This window comes from Ictalurus furcatus, chromosome 12, assembly GCF_023375685.1.
Source record: "Ictalurus furcatus strain D&B chromosome 12, Billie_1.0, whole genome shotgun sequence".
Classification (NCBI taxonomy): Eukaryota; Metazoa; Chordata; class Actinopteri; order Siluriformes; family Ictaluridae; genus Ictalurus; species Ictalurus furcatus.
Genome location: NC_071266.1, coordinates 26,744,893 through 26,754,923, shown reverse-complemented (window position 1 = coordinate 26,754,923; position 10,031 = coordinate 26,744,893). Strand labels below are relative to the sequence as shown.

General features: G+C 44.3%; 1 protein-coding gene across 8 annotated transcripts in view; it reads left to right on the top strand.

Moving 5' to 3' along the window:
• mcoln1b (mucolipin TRP cation channel 1b) overlaps nucleotides 1–9,108 on the top strand; it is a 15,778-nt gene extending 6,670 nt beyond the window's left edge. Inside the window, exons 6-14 of one of the 8 annotated variants that reach the window (XR_008387318.1) lie at nucleotides 455–551; nucleotides 996–1,095; nucleotides 1,562–1,668; nucleotides 2,058–2,207; nucleotides 2,420–2,521; nucleotides 2,766–2,888; nucleotides 3,199–3,405; nucleotides 4,689–7,635; nucleotides 8,179–9,108. Coding sequence is in view for 4 of the 8 variants with exons in the window: in XM_053638335.1 (XP_053494310.1) it covers nucleotides 455–551; nucleotides 996–1,095; nucleotides 1,562–1,668; nucleotides 2,058–2,207; nucleotides 2,420–2,521; nucleotides 2,766–2,888; nucleotides 3,199–3,405; nucleotides 4,689–4,823 (1,021 nt within the window). In the remaining 4 variants the exon portion in view is untranslated. Of the gene's footprint in view, nucleotides 1–454; nucleotides 552–995; nucleotides 1,096–1,561; nucleotides 1,669–2,057; nucleotides 2,208–2,419; nucleotides 2,522–2,765; nucleotides 2,889–3,198; nucleotides 3,406–3,619 lie in introns of those variants that run through there. The other 7 variants (XR_008387320.1, XR_008387319.1, XR_008387321.1 and 4 more) reach the window with 7 other exon arrangements.
• Nucleotides 9,109–10,031: the final 923 nt, after the last annotated feature.

Below are 10,031 nucleotides of genomic sequence, written 5' to 3'. Positions count from 1 at the left end.
ACGAAATAGTTCCGTGCGCTCTTTCGCAGTGATGCTTTTTGGTAAACGAGACCTTTTAGCTGCACTCGTGTTTGACGCACATGAATCGAAGAGGGCTCTGGCTGAACGCGCGTTGTGTGGGAAATCTGCGGAAATTCTGACAAAGTGCACGCCCCTCCGAATATCGGCGTTTCTTTCATTTTTGCTTCCGTTTCTGCGCTCGCAAAATGGCCGAATCCTGGAGGGACTGAATAGAAAGCATGTTGGAACGAGTGCATTAATATAAACCTGTACTACTGTCAGAGCTGATGCTTATAGAAAAAATGAACTAACACCTTCTGACCAATCAGAATCGAGTATTAATCAGCGCTGTGATTTAATATCAGTAATACATTTCCACTTACTGTATATGAGTGAATACACATCATTTTCTCTCTCTCTCTCTCTCTCTCTCTCTCCTTTCCTCTTCCTGTAGGCTGATCAATGTGACCATCGAGTTCAAACTAAAGGCCATAAATATCCAGACGATCATCAACAACGAGCTTCCCGACTGCTACACCTTCTCCGTCACAGTAAGCCCCGTCGTTATCAGTACACACACACACACACCCATACGAAGGAACTCGGCCAAACCACTTTACTTTTAAGCGCTGGAAGGTGTGCAATCACTAATTTAAGAGGAACTTAAGAAGTGATGTAAAGCGTGAAGTACAATTAAAGCTTATTTGGTGATACACTTTTCTCTTTGTTGTTGTTATTATTGTTGTTTGTACAGTTATAAATAACTCTTTAATATCTATTATAATGCCTAATTCTTTAATCTCTTCTTGTGCGTTTGTTTTATATTATTGTTTGTGAGTCCAGAGTCTGAACACAACCTGGATTCCAGCTAAAAGTAGTGAAATTGTGGAAGTGATCTAAATCAAGTGTATCAGGGATTTCCATCACATGTACACCTGTGTGTGTGTGTGTGTGTGTGTGTGTGTGTGTGTGTGTGTGTGTGTGTGTTCTCTCAGATCCTCTTTGATAACAGAGCCCACAGCGGGAAAGTGAAGATCAGTCTGCATAACCAGGCCGTGATCAGAGTGTGCAGGGATCCCAGTGTGTCTGGACACAGTAAGATCATACATTAACACACTCTCGCATTGATTTGGTGTAAAACCACATGCAGATTTGGTTTAAAAAAAACAAAGCTAAAGCAAACTCTGGTGTTCAGGATGTAATGAATTTGTGAAGTCGGCCATTTTGAAATGTAACAAAAGCTTTTTACAGATTTTGTCCAGTCGTCATGAAATTTGGATGACAGTGTCCTGATCAGTCCGAACAAGTGTTGTTTCTCAGATTTTTAAGTTAATGGTCTCGGTGGTTTGCGGTTTTCCTTCAATGCTAAAGAGTTGGGCAAAAAAAAGTGCTTGGCCCCCTTAATCACTGCTTGTACCAGAGCTTGTAGCTCAAATTCCTTTTATCCCTGAAACTCTTTGATATCTGAACTTGTATTTGTATATTTGTAATTGTTCATCCATCTCTCTCTCTCTCTCTCTCTCTCTCTCTCTCTCTCTCTCTCTCTCTGTCCGTCTGTTAGAGGAGAACCACATGCGGGTGGCATTTGACGTGTTGGTGGCGGTAGTTTGTGGCCTCTCGCTGGCGCTGTGTGGACGATCCATACTCCGAGGAATCATACTGCAAAATGTATGTGGGGAGGAGGAGGAAGGGAGGGATGGAGGGAAAGGGTGGAGTGATGGCGAGATGGACAAAAGTGAATGGAGGGATGATTAGATTTATAGATGTACTATATAGAGATTAGTGAAGGGATGGATTAAGGCATGGATGAAGCAAAAGACTTATAGCATTATGGATGGAGGGATAAAATAGGGAATGAATAGAGATAGATGGAGTAGTGAGTGAGGATGTTGTTAGGGATCAGTGGAGATGGATGGGGTGATTTCTGGGGAATAAATGAAGGGAGGAATGGAACGAAGCATGGAATGGATTTTTGGATGGAGAGAAGGACAAAGGAGTGGATGAATGGATGGATGCAGTGTAAAGATGTTATTTGTGGTGTGTGTGTGTGTGTGTAGGAGTTTGTGCGCTACTTCAGGCAGTCTCTGAGCCGGAGTGTGTGTTGGGGAGACCGACTGGAGTTCATTAACGGCTGGTATTTACTCCTCATCATCAGCGACGTTCTCACCATCATCGCCTCCTTCATCAAGATCGGCATTGAGACCAAGGTTTATACACACACACACACACACACAACAGCATTCTCATTAACATTTTGAAGAAGCGGATGGGAGCTGATCTGAAGTACAGTGACACCCAGTGTTCATACCAGGAACTGCATGTTAAAATCTTTCTTTCTTTCTTTCTTTTTGAAGGTTGCAGTGTCGTATTAGTCGTTACACATTATACAAAGTAAAAGTGTGTGTGTGTGGTACTGTAGAACCTGGCGTCCTATGACGTGTGTGGGATCCTGATGGGCACGTCGACGCTGCTGGTGTGGGTGGGAGTGATCCGCTACCTCAGCTTCTTCCAGAAATACAACGTAAGTTTCTACAAACGTACACAGTACAGATAGTCCCAGGTATTAACACACAGTGTGTGCGTGCGTGTGTGCATGCGTTTGTGCGTGCGTGTGTGAGCGTGTGTGTGTGCGTGTGTGCATGCGTGTGTGAGAGTGTGTGTGTATGTGAATAATGTGCGTGACTGGTTATAAGCACTGTACAATAGATAGTCGTGTAGCACGGTGTTTTCTCACTCTGCGTTTGTGTGTGTGTGTGTGTATGTAGATCCTGATCGTGACCCTGAGAGCTGCGTTTCCAAACGTCATCCGCTTCTGCTGCTGTGCTGCTGCCATCTATATGGGCTACTGCTTCTGTGGCTGGATCGTCCTGGGACCCTACCACGCTAAAGTAACACACACACACAGTAACACACATGCACTCTATCTCACACTAAAGACACACACACACACACACACACACACACACAGTAACACACATGCATTCTATCTCCCTCTAAAGTAACACACACACACACTATACCATTGCTGAATTAACACAAATACCCACACGAGCACACACACACACACACACATAATGTAACACACACAAACATGAATAAACAATTTCAGAGTGATTTCTAGCACAATACGCTGTGTATGAATCTAGTGTAAGATGTCACACTGATTTCACACTCATTTCCTCTCCGTGTGTGTGTCAGTTCCGTTCCCTGTCCACAGTGTCGGAGTGTCTGTTCTCGCTGATAAACGGAGACGACATGTTCGCGACGTTCTCGGAGGTGGAGCGCAGCAGCACGCTGGTGTGGGTCTTCAGTCAGCTTTACCTCTACACCTTCATCTCGCTCTTCATCTACATGGTGCTGTCGCTCTTCATCGCCCTCATCACCGGCGCCTACGACACCATCACCGTGAGTCAGAGGAGGCGGGGGGGGGGGATCAGGGGCAGAGAGAGAAACGTTCTTTACATTTTATTATTATTATTATTAATGATGATAGTAATATCAATTAACTCATGATATTCTAGTAATTATCATATAATTGGGAAATATTAATTACTTAACATTATAATTTCATGCAACTGCATTTATGTCTTATTCTGTACCTAAAATTACACTACAAAAGATGTGGAGCAAGGAAGGAAGTGAGGCAGGCATTGAATGAGTGAGGCAGTGAATGAGGGACTGAGCGAGGGAGTGAGGCAGGTAGTGAGAGAGTAAGTGAGGCAATGAATGAAGCAGGCCGTGAGAGAGAGTGAGGTAGGCACTGAGTGAGGGAGAAATTGAAGCTGTGAGTGAGGCATTGAATGAATTAGGCACTGAGGGAGTGAGGCAAGTGGTGACTTAGTGAGGCAATGAGTCAGGCAGGCAGTGAACGAGGCAGTGAGTGAAGGAGGGAATGAGGCAGTGAATAATTTAATGAGGCAGGCAATGAGTGAGGCTGAGAGCGACTGAGGCAGTGAGTGATCGAGTGAGGCAGGCAGTGAGTGAGGCTGGTATTGAGTGAGGGAGGGAATGAAGCAGTGAGTGAGGCAATGAGTCAGGCAGGCAGTGAACGAGGCAGTGAGTGAAGGAGGGAATGAGGCAGTGAATAATTTAATGAGGCAGGCAATGAGTGAGGCTGAGAGCGACTGAGGCAGTGAGTGATCGAGTGAGGCAGGCAGTGAGTGAGGCTGGTATTGAGTGAGGGAGGGAATGAAGCAGTGAGTGAGGCAATGAGTCAGGCAGGCAGTGAACGAGGCAGTGACTGAAGGAGGGAATGAGGCAGTGAATAATTTAGTGAGACAGGCAATGAGTGAGGCTGAGAGCGACTGAGGCAGTGAGTGATCGAGTGAGGCAGGCAGTGAGTGAGGCTGGTATTGAGTGAGGGAGGGAATGAAACAGTGAGTGAGGCAATGAGTCAGGCAGGCAGTGAACGAGGCAGTGAGTGAGGCAGTGACTGAAGGAGGGAATGAGGCAGTGAGCGATCGAGTGAGGCAGGCAGTGAGTGAGGCTGGTATTGAGTGAGGGAGGGAATGAAGCAGTGAGTGAGTGAGCGAGGCATGCAGTGAGCGAGGCAGGAAGTGAGGCAGAGAGAGAATGAGGCAGGGGATCGCACTCGTTAGTTGTGACATCACCATCTGTGCACTGATGGTTACACATGCACAGATTAATGAAAGCATGTGTTGCGTTTTTGTATGTGTGTGTTTCCGTAGCAACAAGCTCACGAGGCTCCTCATGTGTCAGATCTGCACATGTTCATCGCTCAGTGCATGGATACGCCCACCTCGGGAAAGTTCCAGAGCCCAGACCCCCCAGAGTCCTGCTCACTGTTCTGCTGCTTTAACTAGACAGGGAAGAGTGTGTGTGTGTGTGTGTGTGTGTGTGTGTGTGTGTGTGTGTGTGGTGTTTTACTTCCTGTTTGTAAATATTTGGCTGCCGTTCTTATAGAAGTGTATTCACAGCTACTGTTTGGCATGTCCGGTCTCTGGGTCGACGTGGGTGGAGCTTAAGTTCATCAGCCAATCACAGACCTGATCATATGACATGAGCACAATAGTCGACCTCACATCAGCTAGCTTATTTGTTTGTAAATATTCAGCTGTCCTTCTTATAAAACGTAACCCCCGGTTACTGATTAGCGTGCTAGCCGCCCTGTTCACACAGTAAATATTAGCTAGGGCTGGAGAGATAACCTTAACCTAAGCTAAGCTAGATTAGTGTTGTGTTTAGACAGCTGGCTAGTTTAGCTAATGATGCCTGACTGTTATATTGTGACATGAATATCGGTGTTTTATGCGAAGCAGCACAGATCAAACACCTCGCCCCACGGTCTGTGGTGTTTGTGAATCTGGAACACAGCTGTCTGTGGTAGTTGTGAGGCCGGTGACGTTCCTCAGTATGATGGGGACGTGTAGACGTTTGGTCGGCAGTTAAACACAGTTAAATGTTTTAGCCATGCGGCGTTTTTTTCCTCTCAATAATTCACCGAGGAAAATGTTGACTTTTATTCTGACTTTTATTCTGAATGCTGACACTTATTCTGTTTTCCGTGTCACTCTGATGACAGAAGCTAAATCGCAGTCTTACAGCTGGCTTGTGTTCAGTGTCCCAGTTCTATTTACCCACTTCCCAGCTGCCTAGAAAGTTCTATTTGAAAATGCTAATTAAGCTCCACCCCCTTTTGACTCCAAGACTATAGTTACTATATAAAAATCGTGTTCTGTGGCAAAACATTATCGCCCGTATACACTTCACACCCACACTCGTACCTTTTAGCAACATGTCGTAATGTTTTTTTTTTTTTTTTTTTTACATTTCATTATTGTTAATTTATTTACGGTAATTGTGCTGAGCACTAATCGCTCAACGATTTCATTCATGATGTTTTATTGCGTTTAATTTATTTATTGAACCGTACGTGTTCCAGGCACGTAACTGGACACGAACACGTTATTCAGAACGAAACGGACGATGTGGTTTTAATCGGATACGAACGCGGATGTAAATAGGAGGAGAGTTCGAGGTGTGCGTTGGGATTGGGATCCTGCGTGAGGATGCGTCTTTTCTTCATCCTTAGTAACCGCCTGGTCAGAGTCGCTGTGGTTGAAGTTGTTTATATTTTGGGAACTAAAATGCACAAAAAAAAAAACCTAATTTCACAAGTAGGTGCAAAGAAAACTTTGTAGGTAGGATTAAAAACAAAAAAACAAACCAAAACAGCCCCGCCCACATATCTGTTTGAGACCGATTATGAACTGGAGTGAGGTAGCTGAGGATGAGGGACTGTCAGAGCCAGAACTCACACAACATGCTGACACTGCTGACATTTATACATCCAGGTTTCACAGTGAATTAAATAATTTATTATTATTTTTTAAAACAGATTTAGGCCACGCCTACTTCAGGTTTCAGTCTGGATACGGATACACATAGTGGCATTGTATTATATTTAATGGTCTGTGGGCAGCACATGTTTCTTCACACACACATATCCAATTCTGACCATCACACAGAAATCTCCGGTAGCCTTATTCACAGCTGGCTCACCTCTCTGTTCATTCCTGTCTTTCATTTCATCCCTGTGGTGTGTGTGTGTGTGAGAGAGAGAGAGAGAGAGAGGGGAAAAAAGAGCGTAGCCCGCAGCTTCACCAAGGCATCAATATTTATATGCGAGAACCGAGAGTGTGTTTAATGGAGCCGCAGTTGGAGTCTGGCTCCGCTGGCCTTTTCATCCACGCCGTCCCTGCCGAGAGGGAGAAAGAGAGAGAAAGACAGGGAGTGACTCTGACCAGGGGAGGTTATTATCCACGGGGCCATTCTCTCCCCCTTCTTTCTTTCTTTCTTTCTCATTTCTGCTCTCTCTCTCTCTCTCTCTCTCTCTCGCGTCCAAGTCCGAGTGCGCCTGAGCTTCTCCGATGCTGCAGAGAGTGGACTCGGAGGCCTTAAAGATTTCGAGTGCGTCAGCTTGGCGTAATGTACTGGATTCAATTCAAAAAGCACATTAAGGGAGATTAATGAAAAGGACGTGTTGTGTGAAGGAGCAGCTCTCCCCGTGCAGGGTTTAGACGTTTCTCCTCACCCGAATACGTCCCACTCGACTCGTCAGCTAACGATCCGATGCTTCGGATCAGTAAACAAGCGACCTTTTCAAACGAGACCAAGCTAAAAAGTGTGTGGTGTTCCTCAGAAATGTGTGTCTTTTTTTTATTTATTTATTTTTTATAAAGTTTTACAACACGTAAGGAACGATGATCGTCACTGCACGTCTAAATCACGTTTCAGTAACCGCAACAACTGCAGGAAACGGAGGACTGCGTCTGTATTAAACATACGAATCAACTTTATCGTCTTATGAATCAGTTCTTTAAGCCTTTAACTTCAGGCCACGCCCCTTACCTGAATCCGATCCTATGCCGCTGTGACTGTTTGATTTGTTTGTTTTTGTTTCGCTTTTAAAGCTCTGTGGTGTCCTTTTCTTCATGTTTATCGACTGCACCCTGACGTACGATGACTCGGGTGTTTAGCGTTTTAGACGTCCAGTTTGCACGATGCGGAACTGCCCGCTTTCGACTTTATTTCTCAGCTATTTCTCTCGTGAGCCCTGAGTAGTTTCAGATGTACGCCAGTTATCGTGAAGCCATTTTTATTTCAAGTCATACAGTAAGTAAATAGATTCCTGCTGTCGAGCGGGTTACTCCACAAACATGGCTGCCACCTGCCTGTCATTTCGCAGCACACGCTTGACCGTGTTCGCACCGAGCTCCTGAGCGGTGCCTGAAATTAACTGGATGTACATTCATGCTCTATGTTTATGTTCTATGTTACTTGGCAACAACTAGCCACTAGGTGTGGGATCTGCAAGTGGTGCTTGGCCCCCACAGATCGCCTCTTGTGACACAATTTTGTCAAATTGCAAGCTTTTAGATTGGATAAAAAAAAAAAACATTCATTCAGACGTGTCCAAACTAGTGGGGAGTGGGGGGGGGAGTTGGGGGGGGATTAAATAACATTAACTGTACTTGAAGTTAACCATTTCCCTCTCGCATTGTGTGATCAGAGATACTGTGTAGCGAGCGTCATAACACTGCAGCTACGTCTTCATCTCACAGATCTCCAGCCCTGCTTTATTTCCCCTCTGTTTTGAAGTGTAAATTCCAGGCGCAGGTACAACAGGGGGTTTTTTTTGTTGTTTTTTTTCCTGAGGGATGACGAGCCGTGTGGGGCTGTCGAGGCGAGCACACGTCTGTATCTGCACACGGAGGAACGGAGATGAAAGGAGGAAGGGAAAGTCGGAAAAAACAAAAGCTAGCATGGAGGGCGACGTGATACCCAAACCACACTATCAGGTCTTCTAGCTGATATTCCGGAGGCGGATCTATTTCAGAAAAGGTTTTCCAGTTAGGTCCCTTGTTATTATCCCTGTTGATGAAACCGAAATGAATTGCGTAGCCCGTGTGGGAGTTATTGAGACACTCTTAAAAAGGGATCGTCTCCTCTCTTTAGAATGGAATTCTCGCTGATTTGTTTCATGTCATTTATTCGGATCTATGTTTAAGTGTATTGAATTATTTCTCCCCTTCTGTGTGCTTTCATTCCTTTCCACATTTTCCGATGAGGAGTTTGAAAAGAACGCTGAATCGGTTTGAGGTGTTCACGCTAAACCGTCGCTCTCGATGCTCGGATCCGTTACGTCGACTCTTGTGTTCTATGTCTTTTAAAAATAAAATAAAAAATGTAAAAAAAAATAAACCTCGTGTCTTCTTTGTGCTGTGAAGGAGAGCGGACCAGACACACTGCTGAGTCAGAGTAATTCACATGAGCAGAGGACGGGTGTTTAGCGTCGGATTAATTCTTTTGTTTTGTCCTTGTTGTTTTTTTTATTATTTAAAAAAAAGAGAGATAATCCCTAAGCAAGTGGGCGATTAAACACAACACAGCTGCACAGGAAGTCGTTCAGACGGAAGTGTTAATTGCCAACGCGCTGCTTTGTGTCTCTGGCTGCTCTGAAAGCCACCAATTTGGACGGGTCCTGATGTTTGGACGAGGAGTGTATAGGAGCAGACGCAGTGCGTTAGAGGGAGCACTGAATCCCGGATAATCGATATAGCGCCTGAAGAGGAAAGGGCTGGAGGAAATGGATCTAATAAAAAACCTAAATGTATGTCTGCTGGGTAAACAATGCCAACTGTATTCGTTTATACGGCGCGACGAGTTCGTTAAGTGCATGAATATAGTATTTATAATATGTTTTTTATTGATTTTTTTAAACATTTTTATTTTACTGATGACATTCAGTGTCATGAATTATACAGTGCAGTCCAAAAGTCTGAGACCGCTAAGACGTCTCTTTCACATTCTCTCCTAATTACAAATAATAATAAAAAAATTCTTAGCAAGGGATATACTAAGATAACTGCATCAATCCTGCGATTCGGTGACATCGTCAGATTTTTGCGTTTTTCTTTTATGTTGCGTTTACTGCAGCCTCTTACATTCATACATTCTAAATTCTAAAATCTGATCGATTTTCTCCCTCTTTGCTCAGCTTCAGAATGGCTCGCTTTTCTCCTATAGTCAGCTCTCTGGTCTTCATGTTGGTTTATCCTTTTTCAAAAAAACGCAGTCTTCACAGGTGAAACCTAGGTTGGTTTTAGTCAGACCAAGAGTAGAGCTGTTAATTCTTTAAACAATCAGTTTGACAGGGCACACCTGGGCAGCAAGAAACACCTGCCAGTTGCATGTTCCAATATTTTTTATCGGGGGGGCGTCAAACAAAACATGCCGCGTTCTAAGCTGTTTAATACGTCTAAATGTAAACATGAAGAAATGAAAGCTGAAATTCTGACCTGTCGTCTCATGTTCGCCTTTTGATCTGAAAACCGAATATCTTCAGTGTTTAGCGAAAATGTTAGAATTGGCCTTGCTGTTCCGATACTTTTGGAAGGGACTGTAATAACGCTATCGCAGGTCTGAGTGTTGATAATCATTAGATACTGAAGTCCTGACACTAACCGAGGAATCTGCAATTATATATAAATATTCGTGTTCAATTCTTC